Raw genomic sequence first — 27,666 nt, forward strand, 5'->3', positions numbered from 1 at the left:
TCTATTACCCGTATGTGAAAACATGGCGCTAAAATATTGCCCATCTTAGTAAACTTCCCAAGTGATCAACTTGGCCCTGTATCGATGTGCGGCGCTATTAATTTGCGGCACTGCAGCGCGCCATCATGGCGTTTAGCCACGAAAGCGAAACGCAGCAGGGAGGGCGACTCGAGCTAATCAATGAGATCGAAGGGGAGTCTACATCATCGAGTTACAACTCTGACTACTCCGTGTAAGTGACCTGATTCACTCCACCACTGTGTCTATACTCCTCTACTTACGATACCCTTCTCTTTACGTCTGCGTTTGCCAAAATGAAACGTTCCCAAGAACGCAATGAAAAAAAGTAATGTATGTTCCTGTCTTTTGCTGTACAGAAAGAGAGCGCCCGGCCACAGAGAATGTAGCTGCAATTTGGTAGTCCATGTATGATGTATGCAAACAGTAATTTTACATTTTTACTGTGTCTAGGGAATTGCCAAATACGGTTGCCAAAATACAATGCTTTTTACCAATACAAGCATAGTGAATATGGACGCAATTTCCTTTGAAAATATGGAAACATCTGTATTAAAGACATAGATAAATACAATATAAGTTCAAATGTAACTAGCCTAGGCCACTGTGCATTTAAGGTAATGAGGTGCTTTGACCATGAAAACAAATAATCTGAAAACTTTTATGATAACTAAGCGTGGAGTAGGTGTGTCTTTTTATTTTATGTTTAAAAGAGTCTGCCCAGCTCTGCACTCATCTCACCTCCTATCGTATATGCATTGTATTTGGATTTGTGTATTGCTGACTGTGTGTTCCTCATTTTTATGCCTTTTATGAACTTAGTTTTCACCCCGATTGCAGTTAAAAGCTAAGCAGAATAACCACTCTTTCCACTTTCTCCTTGTGCGTTTAATGGAGTTGGCATGTGTTTTCCATTTGAGGAGTTAACCCTTTTCAATAATAGTGTGTTTCCATTCTCAGTGAATTCATAGATGTGGTTTCCAAGTGGCTGGCCACAAGTTTGGCAAAAATGTATTTTAGGACGATCAAAAGAAGAAAAAACTAATTTTATGTTCTAGTTTTATGTGTTTTAATTTGTATTAAATCATACAAAACAAGGCTTTATGTCCCCCAAGCGGTTGGGTTTTTCCATGTTCTTGGTTTATTTGTAATGATTCATATTTGCCGTTGTAGAATATACACAAACTCTTCAGTGAAACACTTCCTCATATCCCATGACACCGTCCAATCACGTCCCTCCGTTCCCCCCCAGCGACCTGGAGCCGGAATGGCTGGACAACGTCCAGAAGAACGGCGAGCTCTTCTACCTGGAGCTCAGCGAGGGGGAGGAGGAGGTCGCGCTGGCCCGCGCCCACGGCAACTGCGGCCTGTCCACCAATCACGTGCGTTTCAGCGACAAGGAGGCGGAGGTCATCACGGAGGCGGACCGGAAGCAGCGCTCTGATTCGCCGACGAAGGCGGAGCCTAAGCTGAAGAAGCTGGCCAGGCTCCTGCGGAGGAAACGATCCTCGAAGCGCAGAGGGCGGGAAAACGAGGCCAAAGACGGCGGCTCCCTCCCGGCCTCCATCTTGAAGACCCAGGCTGCGGCTCAGAGACAGGGGAGGGCTGTGCGGCAGGTGAAGGAGGTGTGCGTCTACGTCAACCCAAAGCGCCTCGCCCCCCTCCCCGATGGGGGAGGAGGCCTGCTGGCGTCCCTGCTGGGGCTGGTGCATCGCCCCTGCTCCGGCAGAGGCCCGGGTAACCCCGCGGCGGCAGGGGAAGGGGAAACGCTGACCGTACATGGGCTGGTTCCCAACAGCCCCGCCATCAGAGGAGGCCAGATATTAATAGGTAAGGTTTGGAGAAAGTACTTCCTCGTGTTCACTGATGACAGGATTGGGTGCTTTCATTGTGTAGTGCACAGGTAATGTATTTAACGACGAGCAAAAGGCCTCAAAGCATTCACAGCAAGCAGTCCTGCACTCAAGTGCTTTTTTATCCTGGCTAATGACTTGGGCAGTTGTTGCCAGCAGATAGGGGGGTGTGTGTGTGTGTGTGTGTGTGTGTGTGTGTGTGTGTGTGTGTGTGTGTGTGTGTGTGTGTGTGTGTGTGTGTGTGTGTGTGTGTGTGTGACCACAAACTAGTACCTATTTTAACATGTGCAGACAATTACAGCAGTTAGCATTGTTGCAGAGACGGTAGGGAGGCAGAGATGGTAATCACTGGAGTACATTCCAGATGAAGCCCTTATTTGGGGGAATACAGACTAGACAGCATGGATGGATGGATCTGTCTATACTTATCCCCCCACCAGTTAAAACCAGCCAATAAGCCTGTGTTTGAGATGTGCATGGGAAATGTTTATTCGGCAAAAAGGTCTGACTGGTTAACAGATTCTCAATGGCTTCAACGTTGAAGGTTTTTTAAAATAAAAATTAAGAAATGTTTATTTCTGAAAAAGGTCTGACTTGTCAACAGACTCTCAATGGCTTCAATGTTAAAAAAAATATATTAAATGTGATTCCTACTCACCAGCCCACCCAGTAGATTGTACCAATGTGTATGTTGTTTTATCCATCATAAATCTGGGAGGACATGCCCAAGCGGGAGGTAACTCTACGGTACATTTTAAATCGCTTGTTAATGGCCAAACACCACATCACACCTGGTGGTAAAATATAGGGGCCCTTCAATTCAGCCTCTGATCAGATGGGTTCTATGCTGGCCTAGTATTACGTTCCACTGGGTCAAGAAGGTGTGGATCATTAAAGGCAACTATCCTTTAAGCTCAGCTCGTGCAATTGTGGCTCAGCCCACTTTGTTTTGGTTTAAAGTGCATTTTGAATTGGTCTCATGGTTCTCCTGTATTATTTTGACCAGTGGACATTGCTCCAGGGCAAAACGCACAGGATTATGTCTATTATGTTCAATATCTATAGTGCATTTAACTTGGGCGGTGCAGACGTTAAAATGATTTGGATAAATTGTTCAGCATCATCTGCTGAGACTGGCAGCGAAAGCCGCAGCATCAGAAAAAGACATCAGCTACCAACCAGTGATGCTCTGATTAGAGACGCCACAATATCCAGACTCTTTCCCCTAATTTGTGTTCATTTGGGACGATAAAATAAAGTGCAGAACGCACGGAAACCATGAGACATGACGGAAACACTGTTGATTCAAAACTAAGTGAGGGGAGCCATAGTGTGAAGTATCCATGAGAGGGTCTCATGGATGGTGCTTCTAGGGGACGTGCTCGTGGCGGTGGACGACGTGGAGGTGACCACGGAGAGCATCGAGAGAGTCCTGTCCTGTATCCCCGGACCCACACAGGTAGGCTGGCTACAGCCCCCGCCCATGCACGCCCATACACATCCGTTTGTACACGCCCCTATACATCCATGTGTACATACACGCCCACCCACACATCCATGTGTACCCGCCCACTGATACACATCCATGTGTACACATCCGTCATGTGATAAGGGTTTATGATCAGGATCAGTTAGTGCTGAAACTGGAAACAAACCATTTCACAACTAACTAATACAGTACATTACGTTTTAAGCATTAAAACATACAGTATTAATGCATGCAATTGAAGACATGAAGGAGTTAATGTTTTAAATGGGCTTACTGGCTGTAAACGTGAGGAAGTGGTCGCTTGATATATTCTTTACTACCACATTATTCTATGTAATGAACACCCCAGTTTGAAGTAGTTTGTTTTTCTAAGTGTACACTTTTACGTCATATCTCTTGTGCATTTGTCTTGGGTGCTGCAGAGGTTAAGATGATTACGATAAATCGGTTAGCATCGTCTGCTGAAACCAGCAGTGAAGCAGCAGCATCAGCATCTCTACGCATCAGAAAAAGACATCAGCTCACCAACCAGTGATGCTCTGATTAGAGACGCCACAATATCCAGACTCTTTCCCCTAATTGATGTTCATTTGGGACAACAAAATAAAGTCAAGAATTTCTAAATGACCCTGTGATGAGGATGTCGGTCGCTTGAATCACGTTTTGCGGAAGATGAACATGACATGTGAAGATGGATTGCTCATTTAAATCCAGGATATGAACTTAATTCCGCTCCATGGAAATTGGAGGTTAGGGTAAATTCGCACTGTTGAACTGATGAATCCAACTGCTGGGTCTTCCTTCTGGATTGACTAGCGGAGGAGTTGGCCTTCTCTCACTTTTTGGATGAGGCGTATATACTCTCGAATACTGTCCTGTTGCAACTGAGAAGGCAGTGATTTTGGAGTGTGAACGTGCTGCTATACTGTGTTTTTAATGGTCCAATCCCCTACTACATCCATACCAGTACACGTGTGGTATGGTGTGTGTGTCCTATACCAGGATTATCGTCCACCGCATTGAGCCTGGGTTTATTTCCATTGGTTTTACCTTGTATTTTTTATCCAATTTAGTTTTATGTGTCTGTTTCGTGTGTGTGTGTGTGTGTGTGTGTGTGCGTGTGTGTTCGTGCAGACGGGTGCCATATAGCTGACGTCAAGTGAGCGGAATTCTAGTAAGAGCCCTCACGGCGTCTCGCCACCACATCCTCGTTATATAAGAAGAAGAAGAAGAACGAATCACCAGCAGTTCGCTTGGCAGCGTTTTCGTTTTTCACTGTTTTCTTCCATTCAGAGGATTCGCTTATTTTTTTGCTGCCTCATGAGATTGAATGTCACGTCTGATAGTGACGCTCCAAAGCAAAGTATTTTGGATCTGTGTACTTGAGATGAAGAGTCACTCACTCACTCACTCAGCCATTCTCTCACTCATGCACACACGCACACTCGCTGGCTGGCTTGCTCACTCGCTCACACACTGTTGCTCAGTCACACACACACAAAAACACTCAGCAACACACACACACACACACACACACACACACACACACACACACACACACACACACACACACACACACACACACACACACACACACACACACACACACACACACACTAAATCAGCATCTCAAGTACGAGGCCTAAGTCTGTGTTTTTGGAGGTTTGAAGGACAGCTCCAGTTGTGTGTGTTTCACTGGTCGACCACGCCTTCTTCCTAATAATAACCATCCTTTGAGTTTGAGTTGAGTGGTACAGCAAAGAGTGGCTGGTGGTCTGGGGTTCGGCGCCTGGGGGCTGAGGCTCATGAGCTGTGGTCCCTGCCGCTGACAGACCCACGGTGAAGTCTGGCAGCCATTTCTGGATTACAAAATTACAGAGAGAAATCTCTACTCTCTTTTCTTTTTAACTCTGAAGATATGTCTTTCCATCTATATTTGGTTGTCGACGGCTCCTTCATCGCTATTGGAGGTGTGTGTGTGTGTGTGTGTGTGTGTGTGTGTGTGTGTGTGTGTGTGTGTGTGTGTGTGTGTGTGTGTGTGTGTGTGTGTGTGTGTGTGTGTGTGTGTGTGTGTGTGTGTGCATTTTTGGATTGCAAGTGCCCTTTCTACAATCCTTCAGAGCGTCAAATAGGGCCTTTCTAGAACGTGCCGATCGCTCTGCCTCCCTTACTGCTGCTAGCAGCCTCATTCAAACAACTGCACTGGTTCCTCGGGGTCCTCAGCAACTCAGCCGCCCGTTGCAGTGCCTGTTCAGAATATGCCGATTGTTCCAGCTGTTTCTCGAACCGCTCATCCAAACAACTTCCCACTCAACGATGCATTTCTGGGGTTCCGACCGTTACCCCCGCAAAGCGTGAAGTCAATCGAATGAACGGTTTGTCCAGAGACTCCTGTAAATGACAGTTGGAGAGTGAGGTATAACGGTGTCCGACGACAGCGATCGAGTGGACTACTGGCGATGAACCGCGGCATGTGTGGGGGCGTGGCCAACGTAGTAGAAGACGTGCTGGAGTCTCTCTGCAGAGGCCTGAAGCCCCGCCCCCTGCAGATGCCTGAAGCCCCGCCCCTGCTGCTGCATAGAGCGCCTGTTTTGTTTTTGTTCAATTGTATTCATTTTGAACGTGTAATGTGTTTACACACACACACACACACACACACACACACACACACACACACACAGGCATGGCTGGGTTATGATGGATAATGACCGTGAGAGAATGACAGAAGACTGGCTTCCTATTGTCCTGCTAGCGTTTTTGAAGCCGGGGCTTGGCTCTGATTTAGGAGAACGCTCAAGCACGAACACACACTCACGCAATTTCCCCCACAGAAAGTCGTAATTCGGTCATAAAATCTTTAACCAGCCCAGTCTCTCTTACTCTCACTCGCTCTTAAACTGCTAAAAGGGGAGATTTACACACCCCAGGATTACTGCTGTCTCCTATTCCAAACGAGGAGGAGGAGGAGGAGGAAGAGAGATTTTACTGGGTGTAGCGCTCCGCTCATTGTCTGGAATAGCGTGCCTTAATGGGCTCCTCTGCACATGCTGGCCGTTTACACGCTGCGCTCCACTGCCAGGTGCACTCACCCACAGACTCGCAGCCTGCCCAGACTGGGTGTTCCTCAGGGCCAGAACCTCAAGGGCCTCCATTCGCTCCAGAGCCGACGTGTTTTAAAGAGAAGGGGGGTGAAGGCCGTCGGCGCTGACACGGAGCCAGACACCGTCCTGCCTGTTCCTCTCCACTCCTCCAACCACCGCCGCGACGTTCACAGCTCCCTTCAGACTTTTTTTACCTCTCTGTTGTTCTCCGCCCTCCTTCTGCGCTACACCCTCCTCGCTTTCCCTTTTGTTGCTCTCTGTTTTCTCCGCTCTCATTTCTGTTTTTCAAAGGAGCATCAAACCCCCCCCTGAACCAGTCTTTAAAGGAAAGCTTTCAGGTTTGGGTTTTAAAAGCGGAGGCCTGAAGGCAGTGGACAGGACACACTTGCCTCTGCTACCATGTGAACTTTTATTATTTTTAGTATGTTTATTTAGTTTGCACTTTTATGCTTTATTATAGAGTGAGATAGATGGGAAGGTATGGGGGATAGAGGGGGGGGACGTGGAGCAAAGGACCAGGGCCAGGAGTCGAACCCGGGTCGCTGCGACCCCGGGCACCACCAGGTTTTGGGATTTGAAAGCGGAGACCTGAAAGTGGTGGACAGGACACACCTCTCCTCCACCTTCATGTTGTGCTTCTAAAAGGCGGAGGAGGACAGGTGTGTGGCCTCCAGGTGCAGGCACTGGAGATGCGGTGGGGACAACGCACGCGCCGCGACGGCAGGCGTTCTCAAACACACACAAAATCAATCAAAGCCACGGGTCGCTGCTTTACGCGGTGGAGGTGTTTACGGTTCAAAGTTGAAGTAATGCTTCACAGCATCAGCCAATCAGAGGTCATGCACGAAGTAGCGCGTGTTTAACCAAGAGATGGAATAAATTGAACGCAAATGTAGTTGGATGGGTGGAACTAAACCTGTCCCCCATCTCCCCCCCACACTTTTCCTCCCCTGCCCCCCCCCCAGGTGATGCTGACCCTGGAGACGTCGGCCCCAGCCGAGGGGCCTCCGACGGCGGAGGAGACGGTGGCCCCCCCCCAGCCCCGAGTCAAGGCGCCCCCCCCCGTCAGCCAGCTGGTGCGCCTGCTGTGGGGGGAGGACACGGCGGAGCTCCAGATGGCCCTGGGCCACGTCCCCCACGTGGCCATGTACCTGTCCCTCCAGCTGGACTCAGAGACCCTGCAGGAGGAGGTGGGTGGTCCCCCGGTGGAGTCTGTTCACACACACACTGCCTTTCCTCAGCCCCGTTCCCCGGAACAGGGTTCGGTGTGCACGGTGTGCACGTGCGGGCGGCAGTGGCTCAGGAGGTAGCGCGGCTGGGCTGGTAATCGCATGGTCGCTAGTTCGATCCCCGAGTGTCGAGGTGTGCCTGAGCAAGGCAGCTCACCCTGATGAGCCAGCTGTCGCCTTGTAAAGTTGACTCCGCCGTCGGGGTCTGAATGTGTGCATGAATGGGTCAATATTGTAAAGCGACATATAAATGCAGTCCATTTACCATTTATCATTTACCACGTGCCGTACACAAGTTGTTTGGTGCCTCCGATTCTACAAACCCAGAATTGTCATGGGAGAACTGTCAGTGAGAGAGAAAGCAAAGGGAGAGGAGCATGATGGGGCCTGCGTGTTTTAAACCCAAAGCTGCCAACACGCCCTAATGTCATAGCAGATCACTGGCGACAAAACTACATTGGTCCTTTTTAAACTTCTCTCCACCCTTGTGTCCTGAAGGAAGAAACGCACTTGATGCTTCGTTGATACACTGCTACCCAAACTTTTATATCCACTTTGCGTGTCGGTTTTATGCATTCTTGTGGCCACGTTTGGAACGCTGAACTTTTGTTCTCTACAGTCTTGTGGAACGTACCCCAGACTCTGTAGCCTTTCTAGCGTCCCAAGGCATAGAGGATGGCCGCCAATCTCCGGCCTCTAAAACCAACCTTTTATTCAAATGATCGCAGAGACATGTGTTACATTAGTCTCTGACAGACTAAGTCGTGCTGCGTCCATTCCTTTCATTTCTGTGGCTGATTGACCGAAAAGAAAACTCAATTTCAGTTGTATTTATGAATCCCAAGCCTTGGGGTAATAACTCCCCGTCTCTCTTTCCACGTCTGTTTTCTGTCCGGTGTGGCCGTTAGACAAACAGGAGTCTGATCCATGTTTGTATAACTGCTGTTCTGGACGGTTGCCCACGGGCAAACCTAACCGAAACCACACAGAATGAGCATACGTAGTAACGGACATTGTCTATAAAGACGCTAACTTAATTTCTGTAAACAAGAAGGAACAGATAGGACTGTTCAGCCTGGAGGCCAAAAGTATGGGATTGAAGTATTTCGGGGGCTCTTATACGTGGGCGTGTACAGTGTGTAAATATATATTTATCCTTCCCTAAGGGTGGGACTCAGTTGAAGAGGTCAGCTCTCTCTCGCTCTCTCTGGCTCTCTCTTTCTATTTGGCTCTTGCTCTGTTTAGTAGTAAAGTGCTCACCCGTGTGTGTGTGTGTGTGTGTGTGTGTGTGTGTGTGTGTGTGTGTGTGTGTGTGTGTGTGTGTGTGTGTGTGTGTGTGTGTGTGTGTGTGTGTGTGTGTGTGTGTGTGTGTGTGTGTGTCCACACTCAGCAGGGAGCCAGCAGTGCACATTCTCACTGGGGATCATATGTGTATGTGCGTTGACTCAAGTACAGGGTTGGTTGTTTTCGTTTGAGGGTTGCGCTCGGTGGCTCTGTGGCTACAGTTTCCACGTTTTCTGGAAGCCTTCCTTTGCTCTCCCCTCCCCGGCTGGAGCAACGGATGGAGTCTGGCTTCTCCGGAACCGCATTAGTCTCTAAATGACAGTCTGGGGCCGCACGCCACGAAAGGGCTTTTGATTTGTTCTGAATGTCCTCCCCGTGATTGCAGGGTTGAGGCAACCGGAGAGCGTTGGCGGAGGTATTCTGGAGTTTAAACCGTCTTTCTGTAGTTTGTGGTTGTGGTACTTTTACCACAAACACCACGGTGCAGGAGTCAAAGGGGGTAGTAGGGTTGGTGTTCATGTGCCTGGCCTTGAAGGGGATTAAAACATGTTGGTGACCCCAAAGGAGAACCTCTTCCTCTTCAGGGTCGTGCTGTTATGAGGTTGCCAAGGCAAGGTAAAGACTTTGACTCAATGGCACTTGCCTACCCTCATGCCAGCAGCCTTTTAAGCCCCACTGCATGCTGGGAGGAATGCTAATACCGTGAACAATGAACCCAGCGCCTTTGGCGTCCGCTGTGTTTCAATGTGCAACTGTGTGACGTGGGATTGGAAAATGACTTTACTTTCTTTGTGGTAGGGTCATTCACTTAGTTTTAAAGTGTGTGTGTGTGTGTGTGTGTGTGTGTGTGTGTGTGTGTGTGTGTGTGTGTGTGTGTGTGTGTGTGTGTGTGTGTGTGTGTGTGTGTGTGTGTGTGTGTGTGTGTGTGTGTGTGCAGCAGGAGATCCTGTACCAGTACCCGGTGTCGGATGCCTCCAGCCAGCTGAAGGGGGTGCGGGGGGTCTTCCTCACTCTGTGTGACATGCTGGAGAACGTCACCGGGGGCCACATCGTCAGGTACCCCTCGTATCCCTATTACCTATTTAACAATAATTCACCAAAGACAAATAATTGTTTTAGTGTATACTACACGAGAACACTCCAAAAATATACAAGATAACACTTTTTGCCGGGATTTATTTGTTTTTATCAGCGTGACGAGACAGACATTTTGCGATGAAAACAATATCCCGAGTTTGAGATCCCAATCAGGAGATATTGCCCAATATCCCGAGATAGCGAACCAATCAAATTGCGCCATCCTAGAAGGTTCACGTGTAGCATATACTAAATCAATATACGTTAATATATTGACTCTGCAAAAGACTCAAGACTCAGCTGTTCAGAGTTCACCTAGACTCTGCAAAGCCACACCGTCACACTTCGCCTACTTGTTGTACGTCCTGGCCCTTAATGTACGCATTTATTGTCTGTCTTTAGTTATAATACTTAGATATGGAGCGTCTTATCCTATCTATCTTTGTTGTATAGTACACGGTGCATGGGTTAACCTGGTGATAGTTAGTACTTTGCACGTGGTTCTATGACCATCCTTACTGCAGCGACAACAATATATTTTTTCACTTTCTGATGACAAATCTACTTATTGTAAGTGACTTTGTATAAAAGCATCTGCTAAATGTAAATATAAGTCTATGAGACGCACAGTGCGTTCTGGGCTGGGGGGGTCCAATCTGTAATGGGACCCAGGGAGACAGGTCAGAGTGAGACAAGGTATCAGTAAGTAGGTCGTTCTTACCTGCAAAAGCAGGAATGGAACGAAGGCCCAGTGAGCTCTGGGCTTCTCACCGGACCCCCTTAACAGTAGGGGTGGGTATTGCCAAAGAAGTCACGATTCGATTCGTATCACGATTCACATGCCACGATGCGATTCTATCACGATGCATCGCGATACTTGAATTATTGCGATGCATTGCGATGCATTGCGATGCATTGCGAATTTTCACTGAACACTGTTAAAAAAAGAATTAAGCCATTACCAGTGGCTGACTGGCTGTGTATGATCTGGATAGTGTGTTCAATTGATAACTCAAAGCAACTCAATTCATACATAGCTGTAATTATTGAAACGACTATTACTGGACACACTGACAAGAAGTGCTAAGGATCTATAAAACTTAAAATAACAAAATAAGGATAATCAGTGCCGTTTACATGGCCTCAGTGGTCCTTTAAACCAATGAAATGAAAACATTCAAACATTTCCCCTTTTGGAAGTAGCTGCCATTATAACAACAATATCATTTCATAAACATAAGAGGACAAACTGATGCCACAAAAAGTGAATAGGCTTTATAAAAATATATTAAAAAAAAAATATATATATATATATATATATATTTATTTTTTTTAAAAAATTAATTATTCATTTTTTGAAATTAATAATCGATTCTTGGCGTCAACAATCGATGCAGTAGATCGTAAAAATTAGAATCGCGATGCATCGTCATGACGATGGGGGGGCTACATCTGTGTGGAGCCGGTGTTGATGGCTCTGTGAAGAGGGCCCGTGGTCACTGTGTGTTTGTCTCCTCGCTCTTCCTCACCCCCTCCTCCTCCTCCTCCTCCTCCTCCTCCTCCTCCTCCTCCTCCTCCTCCTCCTCCAGTTCATCTCTGCTGCTGGGGAGGCACCTGGTGCACGTGGGCTACTGGAAGGAAGGCAGCCGACTGCTGGTCCTGGGAATACCTGCCGAGAGGTACTCACACACACACACATGCACTCGCACGCACACACACACACAAACACACACACACCTCGCTCGACATGTGCGTCCCGCGCTCACTATGATCATGCCTGAACACAAGTCGCTATGGGGTCCCACACTCACCAGCGCGGGGGGCTTTGACGGCGTTGACCCAGCGTGCGTGCCATGTGACCTTATCCCCCCCCCCCCCCCCCCCCCCCCAGCGTGCCCCTGCTCTACCTGCAGACCGTGCTGGGCGGCGTGGTGCGGACCCTCCAGGTGATGTACGGCTCCTTGGACAGGTGGGTGGGCCTCAGCCCGGACCAATAGGGACGGAGCCTTACGTCCAGCAGTGTTCTGTGTTTGCTCAGTTCGGGTCACCGCGGTGCAGGCGGTAAAACAGTCGGTCCTTTTGGTGCACAGCTGCTTAAGACCGAAGAGTTAGCCTTCTTAGTATTGGACTATTAAAAGATCGGTGATATTAATTTGGCACCACAGAACTGTGTGTGTGTGTGTGTGTGTAATATATGTACACGAAAAGAGTGTTTGCCTCAATGTTTGTGTGTGTGTGTGTGTGTGTGTGTGTGTGTGTGTTTGTGTGTGTGTGTGTGTGTCCCCCCCCCTCCAGTGCGTTCTGCCGTGCGGACCACGGCCCCCGTCTGGACCACTTCTTCTGCCTGTTCTTCCAGCAGCTCCTCCGGCCGTCCCGTCTGACAGCCGGCGGCCCCGGGGCCCCCCAGACCCCCGATGCCCCGGGGAGCCTCTTCCTGGAGGGGCTCCCCGCGGTGCGATGGCTCAGCCTGCCCCCGGAGATCAAGGTGTGTGTGTGTGTGTGTGTGTGTGTGTGTGTGTGTGTGTGTGTGTGTGTGTGTGTGTGTGTGTGTGTGTGTGTGTGTGTGTGTGTGTGTGTGTGTGTGTGTGTGTGTGTGTGTGATTGTGTGACATAATCGGTGTAGGTGTCATTACACTGTTTTTTTGTTTATCTAATAAATAAATAAGTAGCTTATTAAATAGATTTGCTCTAGTCCTTTTATCACAAGTCTCAAAGAGCTGCAGTTGGATTTAATTAAATAAATTGATTTAATAAATTGTATTCATATCAATTACAGAATCTGAATTGCTTCTACCGGTATAATACTACTATAAATGCGTGACACTCATGTTATCTAGACCTTAAGCGCCCCCTGGTGCCTCGGGGTGGGCCTTGAACCCCCTGGGGGTCTGTTGGTGGTGTGTGTGTGTCCACAGATGGAGGTGGACACTGTCCTCTCGGACTTTGAGTCGTCTGACTTTGGAGAGCTGGTGAGGAGCAGCAGCCTTTTTATAGAGCCGTCACACAGAGGTGTCATCTTAGGACCAACACAGGTGTCGTTGATAACACTAATGATGGGTCTGCTTCCTTAATGGTGACATGTTATACCACCAGGTGTGAGCCATTACAAGCCGTACAAGAAAATCGACCTCTTCTGATATCCCAAGTGGGCGCGTCCAGCTAGATGTGTGCTAGTCTACCAGCCTACCAAGTGGACTGTAGCAAACGTTGCTCATCTCTCCGTCACCCTCCGTCGCTGATTTTCAAAACGGCTTGTAACGGCTAATCATACTCACACCTGCTGGTATAATGTGTCACCTTTAATGTATCCCGGAATACTAAACTAGTGTAGATAAGTCTACCACCCGTACCTATGGTATATAAAAGTAGCATGAGCAGCACCTGTGTTTGTGCTATGATTACACCTCTGTGAAAAAGGTGCATTTTAATCGGCAAACAAAGGGAACCGATAAATCTGCCCATTATTCACGTTCATTTTGACTTCCTGTCCATTCAACCCGCCCCCTCTCTCCCGTGCCTCCGCCCTGATTGGACAGTCAGAGGACTTCTTTGGCTTGAGGCGCCTCTACATGATTCTTGGTTCCTGTCTGTTCTACAAGGTAACCCCACACAAACCCACGACAAAAACACACACAAAAACACACACAAGCAAACACAAAAATACACACACACACTGAGAGACACAGACAGACACAGACAGAGACACAGACAGACACATTGTGTGTGTGTGTGTGTGTGTGTGTGTGTGTCACATGTGCACGCCCCCCCCCCCTCCACAGGGCTACCTCATCGCCAACCACCTGCCTCGGGAGGACCTGCTGGACGTGTGTCTGTACTGCCAGCACTACGGCCTGCTGCCGCTGGCGTCGGAGCAGCGTGTGGGCCAGCTGGTGGTGTGGCGGGAGGTGTTCCCGCTGCACCGCGGCCAGCAGAGGGCGCCGGGCGCCGCCGGCCCCTCCTCCGCCGCCGAGGCCCGCCACGCCCCACCCCGCGCACGCCACTTCCTGCTCATCGTGGGGCTGGTGAGCAGAGCGCCGGGCTGTCAGTGAGGGAGGGGGGGTACATCGCTGGGCAGTGTTGGGGGTTACGCGTTACAAAGTAATGCATTACTGTAATGCATTACTTTTCGCTGTAACGCGGAAATGTAAGGCATTACAAAAAAAAAGGTAATATTTTACTCTGTACAGATCTCAGTAGCGCACGTTACAATGCATTTAAAACCCGAAATTAACTTGTGTGTTGAGGAGAAAAAAAATCGGTGCAAAAGTTTACTTCCTATTATTGCTTGAGGAGAAGATCACGGCCGCAGCAGAGTCCAGGGGCGCTGATTGTAGTCTTTTCGCTCGGTTCTCTGTATCAACAGTAGGGTTAGAATGGAGCGAAAAGACTACAACCAGCCCGCCTTTCCGTTACCGGTCAAGGAGAAATGAGTCAGAAATCAATGGATTAACAAAATCCCAACTTGAACATGATAGAAACTGTATTTCGCTACGATACTTGATTTGGAACATCAACGAACACCACTAACAACTCCTGAGTTGCGCATTTCTGAAAACTAACATTTAGGGTTGTTTTAAGGACAGTTTTGTGAATACCCATTGCAAGCCATTGTTAAGCAGGCTCGCTGGGGCAATTTGAAATGAGCCAAATACCCGAGACAGGACCAAAAGTCAGTTCTGGTGTCAGCCACTCTATTTCATCCTAGACCTAGACAAACCAGAAAGGTATTTTTTTTTTTTACAATCTACCGTAGTAGGCTCTAGCTCTATTGCTTTCAATATGGATACCTAAAGTTAGAGTATATTTCTATTATAAAATGTATTGCACCATGAGCCATAACTGAGACCATTATATTGTACTTTTGTTAGCCTTAAGCCTAACTCAGTCATTATGCCATACCACATCACCTCCTGCTGTGTAATGAGCTGCATTGAACACAAGATCTATTGAGAACACCAAATCAATATTTCCTCTTATTTTGGTGAAATTAATGTCAAAGTAGTGTAATGCCTTACAATTCAAAGACAGTAATATTGTAATGTAACTAATTACTTTGAAATGACCGTAACAAGTAATAAATAATGCATTACTCTTTTGAAATAACTTGCCCAACACTGTCGCTGGGAGGGGGGGGGGGGGGGTCGGGCACATCGCTGGGGTCCCCTGATGAGAGAGGGGTGGGGAAGGGGTTAGGGTTAGTGGGTTTGGTTCTACTAACAGAACCGTGTGTTCCCCAGAGGCACCTGATGCAGTGTGTGTTGATGGAGGCCGGTGGGGCCGCCTCCCCTGCCCTGGGCTCCCCGGGGCCCGACTGCATTTACATAGACCAGGTAAGGAACCCACACAAACACGCACGCTCGTCAAATACCATCAATCAAATTTCTCCTCTTTTGCACACGGAGGAGGGGAGGTTCATAATACACTGCAGGTGTACAGGTATAGTCAGGGCCGTCGGACTGCGGGGGAAAGGTGGACAGTTGTGGGGGGGCCCAAGGCAGAGGGGGGGCCGCTGGCAATGTAAAAAAATATATATATTTCTTTTGAATTATCCACCAGCCCATAGTGTTAGGAGTCGCACACGGCCACATCTCCCCCCCCCCCCCCGTCAACAATTCGGCGCAGGGGGCTGCAGGGAATTCGGGGGGGGGGCCCATCAGTACCTCTTGTATACAGGGCCCAGGATTTGGTGCCACGGCCCTGGGTATAGTCACGGGTTTTGATTTGGTTATTTTATTAGCACTGTGAAGGTGTAACAGGTTCAACACTGTTTTAATTGTTTAAAAATAAAGCAGTATATGACCAGTACCCCCCCCTCCGCCGCCGCCCCCCCAGGTGAAGGCCACCCTCCTGCAGCTGGAGGGGCTGGAGGGGGGCATGGAGGACCGGCTCAGCGCCCCCACTGCTCCCTGCCTCTCCTGCGCCGACTGGTTCCTCCCCGGCGCTGCCTCGGCCCGCGATCGCTCCGGTGCCGCCCCCTCCTCCTCCTCCTCCTCCTCCTCGCCGGTCCTCAGCAAGCTGGCCGGGGCCATGAGGGGGCCCTCCTTGGCGGGGGGCCGCGGCCTCTTTGGGGACAGGGCCAGGCAACCCAGCCCCAGGAGGAACCCGTCGGACAGCGGGAACGATGGGCCCCAGCAGGACCCGGGGCCCCGCCGCGACTCGCTGGGGTCCGGGGGGTCCGACGGCAGCGGGAGTCTCTTCAAGGTGAGGGCTTGTCCTCTTCTATTTACATTTATTTTTTTGCGTGAGAGGAATATTTTTGCAGAGTAAATTTATTTGTTTCTTGTTGGCTGCGGTGGCCCCTCAGGTCCCCAGGATGAAGAACCCCAACCCGTTCTACCTGGGCACCCTGAAGAAGACCCTCACCGAGAGGGAGACGGAGGACATGTTCAACTCCATCAAGTGGGTGACGCCTGGTACATACCATCGACCAATTAATGCTTACGTTTGAAGGAAGTATACAGCTGGACTATAAACATTGCGATCAATAATTAAGATTCAATTAATGTTCAGCAACGGTAGGGAAGTTCTCTTCTACATCTGCAGAACATTTTACATTTTTTATTTTAAAAAGAGGTCTTAATTCATTAGTGACCACTAGGGGGCAGAAAGGCACCTCGACAATGCCGGAACACAACACAACCAGTTAAAACCCTTCTCCCTGCGTGTCTGTGCAGGCTGACCTCCGGGGTGGAGAACACCCTGTTCCACTACGTCCTGATGGAGTCGGTGCAGGGCATCTTCATCGCCCCCACCCACCGCCAGGTGGCGCAGCTCAGCGGCTCCATCCACCCCCAACTCATCCGCAACTTCCACCACTGCTGCCTCTCCATACGGGCCGCCTTCCAGCAGAGCCTGCCCCCCCAGGTGAGACGCCTCGCCCCCTAATATATTTGCCCACTCTTGAGTTGTTTTTTGCTAAATATGTTCTGCACCAGAATTCCCTCTACAAATCGTTTGGGTCATGTGAACATGAGCTTTGGTCTCCTTTTGTAAAAAAAAATATTGCTAAAAAAACCATTTGATTAATGATCAACCACATTAGTTTTGGATTTCAATAAAGGAATAAGTGACCTAGTGAACAAAGTCCTCCTGCTAACACAAACCAGCCCAGCACTGAGTAACACCTGGTCAAATGTTTTCCTATTTCTGTCACGTGGTCCAGGGGCCGAGGGGGGCTGCAGAGAGGGCGCGCGGGCCCCTGGGCCTGGGTCCCGTGAAGGAGCACGGGGTGTTGTTCCAGTGCAAGCCCCAGAACTGGACGGACCAGAAGAAGCCCGCCCCCACCATGACCTACTGGGTCATAGGGTAGGCAGAGTTGGGACAGACTGTAATGATATCACTTTTCGCCGTAGCATTTAGTGTAACGGCACTCTTTATTTTAAGTTATAAAATTGTAGTTACTATCTAAGAAATTAGTTATGCGTTACCTTACGAGAAAATAACACATTACACATCGATTATTTCATCCTCTTCCAACTCTCACGAAATCTGGACCCCCGGAAATAGAACTCAGTATATCAGTCTACGGCAAGCCCAGAGAGACCCAGGTCGACTAAGGGTGCACTCACACTAGGCCATCTGGCCGTGGCCGTTGGCCGTCGCAACTGTGGCCTGGCCACGGTAGGCTCTTGTACATACGTCATCACGTCGTAACACGTCATCACCAAGCGTCCGCAGCATGGACCATAATAAAGTCTGCCGCCAGTCAGAGTTTTAACAACAATGGACAACAACACAGAGAACACAGTTCGTACTTTGCTGAGCCTGTTGCTTATTTGGAGCCCAAATGCCCAAATGGCTAACAGACACTCAACTTCTCTATTGGACCAACGTGAACCAACAGTTGAACCGCTTGACGCCATGTTTACCGTTTAAGGGGAAAGAAGGCTCGTCGCCTTTATTAAGTCCATGGTCGTCGCATGGACTATACGTCATCCAGCTCAGATTGCGTAGCCGTGCGTGTCGGCTCATTAGCATCTGTACCGTAGCAGCACACCTCTCCCTAGTGGCCAAGTTGGCCTGGCCTGGCCAGACTGGCCACACTCACACTGGCAGATTTGAGCACGGTTAGGTGTGAAAACGGCCACGGCGTCTGCCAGATGGCCTAGTGTGAGTGCACCCTAAGCGACCAATGTCTGCAATATCAATCATTAGTCACACTACTGAACTGAATTTTTCATCTTGGAAATACTCCCACTACTTCTGGGTTGTTTAACTGAAGGGTGCTGCAGGGACCTGAAGGGCAACAAATCATATTTCTGACAGTTTTACAACATTTATTAAAAAGCCCAAGTCTCTTGTTAGCTAGTGAATAATAGCATCCCCTTTTAATTATTTCCAACCAAACTGAAAGTACTGTCGTGTAGAGAAAAGCTGCCCCACTTTAAGATGTTAAGAGTGACCTTTTAATTATTCAAACACATTTTCCTGTTTCCTAAAAGTTGTATTAGCTGAGTTCTGCATGCAACGCTCAACTATTGTTCGTAATAAGTTTTATTCTTTCTTCTTTATTCTCTTTGGGACTTATCTCCTTCCTCCAATTTTCACTCCTAGAATAGCTTGGAATCGAGATCTTTTCAGATTTTAAAATATGATCTTTTCTTAACATGGGTGTTAATGGGAGGACGGCAGAGCCGTACTTTCAACTGTTACTGGTACTTAACTGTTTAAGACGTAACTAAATCAATTTTCCACCGTTTATCTTCGTTCAAACCATTTAACAAATCTACACATTTGTATCTTCAATAATATCTAAACGGAATTTCGATATCCTTTAAAGTTTCTTCAGAATCACAGTTTTAGTTTCAAACCGTCATATTCTACAGTTCAGATTCTTCAGTTCAATTCATTTTACATTTCTGCATTTTTAGCAATGCTTTGCGCTTTTCATTCAGCGGTAACTTTGTTTCCAACCATTTACTTTTTCTTAAATGGTGTGCATGTTTACATTGTTTACTTAATTTAGACTTTAACGTTTGTTCAAATCCCTTCACTTGATTTTAGCCATTTAACGGTTCTTTGTCTTAATCTATGTGGCTTTATTAAAAAATATTTTCCACCTCACTTTGTACTACAGCACTCACTGCATTTTCTGCAGGAAATGCATTTTTTTGTTTGTATTGGTATTCTTTCATGTGTGTTCCAGGCGGATGCTGCTGGAACCGGTTCCTCAGGAGTTCTACGTGTGTTTCCATGACTCGGTTCCTGAGGTTCCCGTGGAGCTGGCCTTCAGGCTGTCCTTTGGCCTGGCTCTGTGAGGCCGTCTGCCAGCAGGGCGCTTCATGCACAGACTCCCACACTCAGGATTCAAAACAAGAGCTTCTGGGGTCATGCGGCCGGACGGAAACACAAGATGCACACACAACAAGGAGGTGTGCGCGTTTTTATCCTTCTGCTCCTGCTGCCTTTCAAGGAACTGTTGCTTCTTCAAACAAATACCTCAGAAACCAAGGTGTTCATTTTAATAAAGAAAGTCTTGAAAGGAGAAGTGGCCTGTACAGGCACTACTGACTAGTGCCATCAGTAATTGACCGAAAAAAAGTATCCATGAATTGTCTCAGAAAACAATTTGTTATTTAAGATGTACAGTATTTGTTTTTGTAGGGTAATCGCACTTTATAACAATGTACATTTCTCAGAGAATTAAAGTAAGTGATTCCTTTTGCTTTGTAAGCCTGTGTCACGATCATAATTACAATTACATCGGTTATAATTAAAATAATAAAAAAAAAGTTAACAGGGGAAGAGGTTTAAAAATAAAACCGCAGGCAGCGTCTTTCGATATATAAATGTTCCGGTAATTCAGTTAAATTCACTCACTGATTTCGTTATAACAAAATAATGCCACCAATGGGGGGGGGGGGGAAACCTGATCGGACACAGCATACACACGTTACAAATACTTTACTTATAAAATGAAAAAATGATGCAAATCCAGTCCTGTTTTCATGGAGTTTTGTCCCTTGAGGGCCGCCTTACTTGACATTCTAGTGCCTTGCTCGACGGCCGGGCCTCATGCGGCGCTCTGCACCAGCGCCAGGTTCTTCTTGTAGCACGCCAGACTACACAGCGGCACGCCGGTCGTGGAGCAGCAGTACCTCTTGAGATTGTCGCACCCCGTCACCCCGCAGGGCGCCGGCGGAGCCGGGGGCGGGGCCGGCGCCGCCATGGGCGGAGCCACGCCCACTGGGAAGGAGATGGCCACGCCCCCGGCGGCCGAGTCGCTGTAGCGCACCATGGGGCACTGGGCCTGCTTGAACTTCCTCTCCCGCATGCTCTTGATCTTGGCCTTGCTGGTCTTGGTCAGCCTCTCAATGGTCTGGTTCTTGCTGTCCTCCGCCTTCTTGGCGGCCTGCAGGCGCCGCTTGCGGGCACGCTCCTCCCGCTTCTGCATCATTTCGGCCGTCATCTCCTTCTCCTTGTAGCCCATGGGCAGCTCCAGCAGGGGCTGGCTCTGCTGCTTGTGGAGCAAGGCTTTCTGTGGAGGAAGAGAGAGACGAGTTCAGTGATCGCGGCCGTGACCCTCGTTTACCTCTGGTGCTTCTGGTGTCTCTCGTCCATAAAGCTAAACATTGAGAGTGGAGTTTGTAATGGCTTATTGTTTGTTTGAAGCAACCAACAGTGAATTTTGGATGCATGCTCTTAACGAGCAGGTAGGAGTTGGCCTCACGCTCTAGGATGCCTAACGGGTAGGGTTGGACACATCAGGGTTCGATCCCAGAACCTTTCGGCTTAGAGTCCGGCCACTAAACACTCCTCCCCCGCTGTAACCCCCGATTGTGATAGTGGTTGAGTCGTGCACCTGTCGGGCGGTGAGCAGGGACTCGTCGATCTCCTTCTTCAGCTCTCCGTTGTCGTCCAGCTCTCCTTTCTCCAGGGCGTCAAGCCACCGCTCCTCCTCGTCTACCGGGACCGCGGGCAGCGAGTCCGAGTCCACGTCCGGCATCGGGGAGGTAGCCACGTTGCTGTCCTCATCTTGGGGGGAGGAGGGGAGGGGAGATGGGGAAGAGGGGGAGAGAAATCAGCATATCTATCAACACCATTGGATGTAAGAATCACAAGAGAAGCAACGTGTAGCATTTCTTTCTCACCATGTGTCTTTGAAGAGGGATTGGGACCTACTGTCCATATTAGTGGGATGAGGATGAAAAGATTTAAAACTTCATTTTCTGCAATCCATGAGCATTAAGGACTGATATTGATCATTGGCTTTAACACAGGGTGTACGATGTATTCCCTGATTTAAAATATGATCACCCAAACCTTACAAAAAACAGTTTATTTAAGCATGTCCTGGACTGCCAAAGCCCATCAGGGTGTCAACGAAAGGAAGCCATCGCAGGCGGACTCACCTAACCAGGCCCGGTACTGCTCCAGAGGCACGGATGGCTCTTCGTCATCATCGTCTTCGTCATCATCATCGTCGTCGTCATCGTCATAGTCATTGTGTTTATTGACGATCATCAGCGGTGAGGGTGGACAGGCGACGCCAGGGTGCACGGTGAAGGTCGGCACACTGCCGCAGACAACGACAACAAACGTTGAGCGGGAACTAGTACTATCCGGAGCCTCACCGAAATACACTGAGCGGTACACGTTTAAGACTCTGGATGAGCAATCACTAATACAAATATGTAATTCATTAGCACAATATTCCCATTCTGGAAACTATTCGAATGTAGCACTTGAAATATTACAGTCTGGGAATACACTAAGCATCAACAAATGTTTTATATTTTTATAAAATGATTTTCGATAAAGATGCTGAGGGTGGCCTTTATGTGCGTCGTAGAGGGGCTCATCGTTACCTCTTAGTGCCCAGTGTCTGGCCCCCCAGTTTGATCTTGAGCCGTAGCTGTGGTGGCGGTGGGGGTCTGGGCATGGGCATGGGGTGGTGGGGGTGGGGGTGTTTCTCCAAGGGCTCGGGGAAGGTGTGGCCACCGCTGGCGTCGTCACGGTGATGCTTCTTCTTATGCTTCTTGTGTTTTTTGTGTTTCCTCTTGTGGAGCGCATGCAGTCCACCTTCGGCTGCTGAGCACAGAGAGAAAATGGGGGTCACATTAAAGAACATTGAAATTGTACTTTGAAAGTGTACAATATAGGGCTACAGAATGCATGTTCATGCAGCTTTACTCAAGTGCCATTCTGTTTTAATCAGAGATATATTGTATCAACGGAAAATGTATTAACCTCTTCATAAATTCTGCCATTCATTGGCTCAGTATGCCGTCTAGCAATGACTAGTTTGCAGTAGTATCTTCACGATATAGAGAGTACCCATTTTGTTTGTAGAAGCAATCCAAATCGTTAATGTTTACCATATCATAACCGAACAAGGTCATCCATGACGCATATACTTACCAAGGAACCTGGGGTGGATCATGTCTTTCCTTTTCCCCATTTAACACTTGGGAGTGTGCAAAGGGCTTCAGCTGGTCAGTGATACATCTCAGCAGATATCCCTCGTTAAGTAAATGTCTTCTTCCAACAGGTCTTCTTCAGGTAATGTACGGTGATTCTATTCTATAATCAGCCTTGCCCACTGTAGCAAGTCTCCCTGCTTTTTGACTTTCACACTTTGGCGTGGATGTCGACTCTGGTGCACATCCTAGTTTATAGTTAACGATAGCGTCCACGAATTAGAAAACGAAACGCTGTCGGTTACCTATTGTAGCTAAACATCAGATTACCTTAAAGTAAAGCTTCCTATTACACAGCGAAGTAAACCATAAGCAGGTGAACGGCATTATTGTGAAGTATCTTGAGCGCTAACTGGTTATCAACACTGGGTATTCTTCTTCTTCCTTGTTTCCGAAGAGACCCTAACCGCTGCCCTCTAGCGGAGAATATCAGTGTCAGTAAATTAATCCAAATACTTGATTGGTTGTTCGGTAAGTTATGGGCAATCATTGGCATGCGAAAAGATTAGATCTGTATCGCTCTATATCATCCATCGAAGAAGGGAAATGCTTTGTTGTACTGTACATCAATAGGAACGCTATATAGCATCAGATTAAAAACTATAAAGTCTCCGGAAATGCAGTTTCTGGAGTGGCCACGCCGCGGTGTGGTTTGTGGTTGGCTCATGATCACGTAGAGCAAGTGACCAACAATCCGCTGAGCATAGTGCCCTGCCCAGTGCCCATACGGAAGGTCAGTCATGTAAACAGGTCGTTACGGAGTAATTTGTTCTCAAATAGTAGTTTCCTTTGATTAATGCTACCATTCCAGGGTGGATACTGTGCCAACTTGTTTTGATACAGTGACCTGTATCAATCCAGAGAGGCAGTGAATTAACACGTAGTCAATTCGCCGGTATTTTCACAGTTTCATAATTACCACATGGTGTCAAATCATCATTATTAGTAAAATAGTTTGCATGAAAGTTTCCATTTCCATTCCATTTTTAGGAACAACAATGAATTACTCCCGGTTTCTGACAGCAGTCAGCGCTGCTAGGAGGCCCTCACCGATCCGATTGCTCAGTAAGTTTGGAAGTTGCATTCAAGAAGAAAACCCCTTGTTTGTATTAAGTGACTGCGCCAGGCCCGGTTCCAGAACAGAATGCCTTGGGGTGCATCTGAGATTACAGGGGGTGCACCAGTACTATACTAAAACCAGCTACCCAGCTTCAGTTCAGACTTCGCTTTTTTACACACAGGCTTTTCCTACCATAGACAAGCACTTCTGCGTAGTTCTACTGACATGTTGGGACAACAAACAATTAGGCTACTGTGCTTAAAAGATGGTATAATATCATGTCTTGTGATGTGGATTTCAGCTGCAACATTAGCTTATTGATATCTTAGATAGCTTTGAATATGAGATAAGTTTTTGAGGTGTAAAAAATAACAGAATTCAACAAAAAAAACAAAAACTTGTGACTGCAATTCAAAAATAACGATTATTTTTTTTATAAATTGTGGCAGGATATTTGACATAACAAATAATTTTACATTTCCACTTATAAATAAAACAGATTTTAGCTGAACAAGGAAAGAACACTTTCAGACTTTGAACTTTGAACAAAAAGTAATCAGTATAATACTCTTAAAGTTAACACGATTGTAAATAAATGCAATAAAAAGAAATATGGGTTCCTATGAACATAATACTTTTAATACATGTATTGGATATCCAACGGATATCCAACGGATATATAACTGTTGCTGCCGAAGAAGTTCAACGTCACTACCGTGCGCACCATAGATATACTATATGGGTGCGTGCATTGTGCACACGATGCCGGCAGGCGGCCATTCACAGCAGCGCTGATATAGAGCGACAACATAGCGACCTCGAGTGTGATATTGCTTTATACAACAGTTATACTAGTAAAATGTACTGTTAATAATAATGATTGACAATAGATTTTGATTTGTTTGTTTATTTAATCATATAAACGAATGAAATTGCTTCCGGCAACAAAAATAGATCCCCACTGAGCGGACTGTTGCCAAGCAACATATAAACAAAACACCATACATAAATGCGGAGTGATTTTGTCAGTTTGGTGAACAGTCAGAGTGATGTTGGATGCTGATATCTCAACGGTATTTAATGGAAATTGTCACAGGTTTCATTACAAGTTGTTTTGTGAGCAAGTATTTTATTATTTTTTATCATATTTATAAGAAAAATAATCTTTTTTATTTTTTTTTATTTTTTCAATTGAGGGTGCAAACATTTTTTTGGGGGGTGCAATGCATGCTTATGCACCCCCGTAGAACCGGGCCTGGACTGCGCACTTTATGATATGCCTTCTAAATAATTTACTCAGAAGGGCAGAAATGCATGCAATGTGCACTTAAATGTGCACTTTTACTGGTTCTCGTCATACCTCTCTGGGCGTAGCTTTAGTGTCACTGTTAACCAAATAAGTTCTGATTCAGCAGATCTGTTGTGTGGAGTCCCCCAAGGCTCAGTTTTGGGCCCTGTGTTATTTTTGCTGTATTTGATCCCCTTGGGAAAAATCATCCAGGGATTTCCTGATTTTTCTTACCACATGTTTGCTGATGATATCCAGCTTTACTGTTCCTTCAAGCCAACTGAGCTCCAGAGGCTAAGTTCCTTAGTTCAGTGCTGTGTGGAGATAAAACATTGGCTGAGTGATAACACCCTGCAGCTTAATGAGGACAAAACAGAAACACTGGTTATTGCCCCTGATGATTCCATTCCAGGGATTAACCAGTACCTGGGTGACTTGGGCCAGTCTGTCAAACCGAGCCTAAGAAACCTGGGTGTTGTGTTTGACAAAGACATGTCATTAGTGCAGCACTGTAAACAGCTGACCAAAAATTGCTTTTTTCAACTGAGGAACATTTCGAAACTCAGGAAAATGGTTTCACAAAATGACTTGGAGCTGATCACTCATGCATTTGTGTCTTCGCGTTTAGACTATTGTAATAGTTTGTTTTCTTGTCTAAACAAAAAGGAGCTGTCTCGCCTGCAGTTAGTGCAAAACTCTGCAGCGAGAGTTCTGACTCGCACCAATAGGAGGACTCGTATAACCCCTATTCTTAAAGCTCTTCATTGGCTGCCAGTTTCGTCCAGGATCAATTTTAAAATTTTGGTTTTAACGTTCAGAGCTTTGCATGGCCAGGCTCCGCCTTACATCAGTGATCTGATCCAGCCTTACACCCCAACTCGGGCTCTGAGGTCTGTGGATCAGAATCTGTTGACGTTGCCACACACTCGTTTCCGGACCAGAGGAGACAGATCCTTCCAGGCTGTTGCTCCCAGGCTCTGGAACGATCTTCCGCTCTCTCTGCGTTCGATGGAGTCTGTTGACTCCTTCAAAAAGCAACTAAAGACCTATTTGTTTGCTCATGCTTTTGCTTAGCTGTCTTGGGGCTGCTATGTTTGTCACCTAGTTGTCTTGGCCTTTTAAACTTAAATTTGTATGTACTTCTTAACTGTGTATTGTTATTGTTTTTGTTTTAACTGTGAAGCGCTTTGTGACCCTGGTCTGTGAAAGGCGCTGTACAAATAAAGCTTACTTACTTACTTACTTACTTAACCCCTTAAGGTGGTAAACCTGTTGCATCATTAAACATCCGAATATACTTCTACTGCACACCTGCATATGCATTATTATCCCAATATCTCATATTTTAGGTATTGCATCACAATATAATATTGTATTTCGTCTCACATGCCACTTCTCCTCCCCCCCTTCCTCAAGCCGAGATCCAGCAGCGCTCGCCCCCTTCAATGATCTCATTGGCCGGTGGAGCCCCCAACCCCAACACCTTCCCCTTCCGCTCGGCCTCCTTCACCATGAACGACGGCTCCACTTTTTCCTTCGACGAGTCGCTGATGAAGAGGGCCTTGCAGTATTCGGCCTCAACCGGGTAACCCCCCCCCCCCACACGCACACACACACACACACACACACACACACACACACACACACACACACACACACACACACACACACACACACACACACACACACACACACACACACACACACACACACACACACACATCTTTCCATGTCCACAGGCAGCCTCTCTCCCCCCCCCCCCCCCCCCCCCCCCCCTTTCTCCAGGCATACCTTGAGCAAGATGCCTATCTTTTGCCTAACTACCATTAATAACATGCATCTGGAAAAATAAATTCACCGTTAGTTGCTTTGTAAAAAATAAAAGTAAATGAAAGAATCATTGATTAATAAGATTCATTGAAAGATGGATTGGTAATGCGGAAACTGAATTTGAACACTATAGATAAATTGAACTCTATTTCTCGAATACGTTGACATAAAAGGTCGTTTATGCGTTCATTCCACAATAACAGTCTATATTTTATATGATGACCTCATTGGAATGTCTTCCAAGCACGCTCTCTATTGTGAATGAAATCCCAATGGATCAATGTCCTTATCTCCATGATCCCTCCTTCGCATCCGGTTGGACCTGGAAATGGGTCCTGTCCAATCACGGCAGGGTGAATGTTGTGTGAATTGGTTGGACGATTTGCATTTAAACTTTGTCTCGCACAGTTCCGGCACTTACTGTGTCTCAGGCACTCTGTCACGCAACACCTTTTCAGTTTGTTTGACCAGGCCTGAGGCATCGTACAATGCATGTCCTGCTCAACTCGGTACCCATGACAACCACTAACGTATAGATCAGTATACTCGGGATTATCCGTTTCTTAGCGTTTAGTCGCTAAGAAACCGAAACAGTTTGTGTCTGTGGAGTTGCAGTGTGGGTTTTGTGCTTGTCCATCTGGAGCCCCAGTCTCTCACACACACAAACTCACTCACTCACTCACTCACTCACTCACTCACTCACTCACTCACTCACTCACTCACTCACTCACTCACTCACTCACTCACTCACTCACTCACTCACTCACTCACTCAGAGCCACTCCATCACAGGCCTAAATGGTCTATATGTCCGACCACATACTTAAGCAAGTAAACGCAATCATTGTGATGTATACAATTATATCCATACTGTTTGCTGTTATTTTGAGTGTGTTACATTGTAAATTAGAGAGAAATGTAGGTGGTGATGCCCAATAATTACAATTGTAGCAACTAAAGCCATTTATTTCCTAATCTCACCAGTGAAATGTATTTTCACTGTTGTATTTTCACACCTC

At 47.2% G+C, this 27,666-nt stretch overlaps 3 protein-coding genes across 11 annotated transcripts in view; 2 read left to right on the forward strand and 1 right to left on the reverse strand.

The window, feature by feature from the left end:
* Positions 1-19,933, forward strand: intu (inturned planar cell polarity protein). Of its 4 annotated transcripts, none has more exons than XM_030338820.1 (17): positions 1-232; positions 1,271-1,848; positions 3,245-3,330; positions 7,427-7,651; positions 9,912-10,030; positions 11,641-11,730; positions 11,943-12,020; positions 12,347-12,536; positions 12,967-13,020; positions 13,588-13,650; positions 13,831-14,073; positions 15,289-15,381; positions 15,884-16,252; positions 16,356-16,450; positions 16,726-16,915; positions 17,214-17,356; positions 19,197-19,933. In XM_030338820.1, exons 1-17 carry the CDS (start codon positions 126-128, stop codon positions 19,306-19,308), a joined length of 2,835 nt encoding a protein of 944 aa, XP_030194680.1. In that variant the 5' UTR covers positions 1-125; the 3' UTR covers positions 19,309-19,933. The 4 variants fall into 4 exon arrangements, with proteins under 4 accessions (XP_030194680.1, XP_030194682.1, XP_030194684.1 ...); XM_030338822.1 differs by having other exon boundaries at positions 9,915-10,030; XM_030338823.1 differs by lacking the exon at positions 1-232 and adding an exon at positions 272-433.
* ino80b (INO80 complex subunit B) lies at positions 19,603-22,846 on the reverse strand. Of its 4 annotated transcripts, none has more exons than XM_030338864.1 (6): positions 22,412-22,846; positions 21,859-22,081; positions 21,403-21,566; positions 21,142-21,168; positions 20,853-21,025; positions 19,603-20,528 (listed from the first exon to the last, which is right to left on the reverse strand). In XM_030338864.1, exons 1-6 carry the CDS (start codon positions 22,449-22,451, stop codon positions 20,064-20,066), a joined length of 1,092 nt encoding a protein of 363 aa, XP_030194724.1. In that variant the 5' UTR covers positions 22,452-22,846; the 3' UTR covers positions 19,603-20,063. The 4 variants fall into 4 exon arrangements, with proteins under 4 accessions (XP_030194724.1, XP_030194723.1, XP_030194725.1 ...); XM_030338863.1 differs by having other exon boundaries at positions 21,142-21,171; XM_030338865.1 differs by having other exon boundaries at positions 21,142-21,171; positions 21,859-22,078; positions 22,412-22,831.
* aadat (aminoadipate aminotransferase) overlaps positions 22,427-27,666 on the forward strand; it is a 14,074-nt gene continuing 8,834 nt past the window's right edge. The window contains exons 1-3 of one of the 3 annotated variants that reach the window (XM_030338858.1): positions 22,427-22,552; positions 23,461-23,535; positions 26,235-26,403. In XM_030338858.1, the coding sequence (XP_030194718.1) occupies positions 22,525-22,552; positions 23,461-23,535; positions 26,235-26,403 (272 nt within the window). In that variant the 5' untranslated portion in view covers positions 22,427-22,524. Of the gene's footprint in view, positions 22,553-23,092; positions 23,366-23,460; positions 23,536-26,234; positions 26,404-27,666 lie in introns of those variants that run through there. The other 2 variants (XM_030338859.1, XM_030338860.1) reach the window with 2 other exon arrangements.

Source organism: Gadus morhua, chromosome 17, assembly GCF_902167405.1.
Source record: "Gadus morhua chromosome 17, gadMor3.0, whole genome shotgun sequence".
Classification (NCBI taxonomy): domain Eukaryota; kingdom Metazoa; phylum Chordata; class Actinopteri; order Gadiformes; family Gadidae; genus Gadus; species Gadus morhua.

What these genes read in the sequence shown, in the direction of transcription:
- ino80b (XM_030338863.1), bottom strand. Translation starts at nt 22,451, where the DNA reads ATGGGGAAAAGGAAAGACATGATCCACCCCAGGTTCCTTG. An exon ending in TCCCTCTTCAAAGACACATG is followed by an intron (nt 21,026 to 21,141) that starts GTGAGAAAGAAA and finishes CCTCCCCCCAAG; the next exon opens with ATGAGGACAGCAACGTGGCT. An exon ending in CCCTGCTCACCGCCCGACAG is followed by an intron (nt 20,529 to 20,852) that starts GTGCACGACTCA and finishes CTTCCTCCACAG; the next exon opens with AAAGCCTTGCTCCACAAGCA.
- intu (XM_030338820.1), top strand. Translation starts at nt 126, where the DNA reads ATGGCGTTTAGCCACGAAAGCGAAACGCAGCAGGGAGGGCGACTCGAG. An exon ending in GCCTGCCCCCGGAGATCAAG is followed by an intron (nt 12,537 to 12,966) that starts GTGTGTGTGTGT and finishes GTGTGTCCACAG; the next exon opens with ATGGAGGTGGACACTGTCCT. An exon ending in CGTCTGACTTTGGAGAGCTG is followed by an intron (nt 13,021 to 13,587) that starts GTGAGGAGCAGC and finishes CTGATTGGACAG; the next exon opens with TCAGAGGACTTCTTTGGCTT.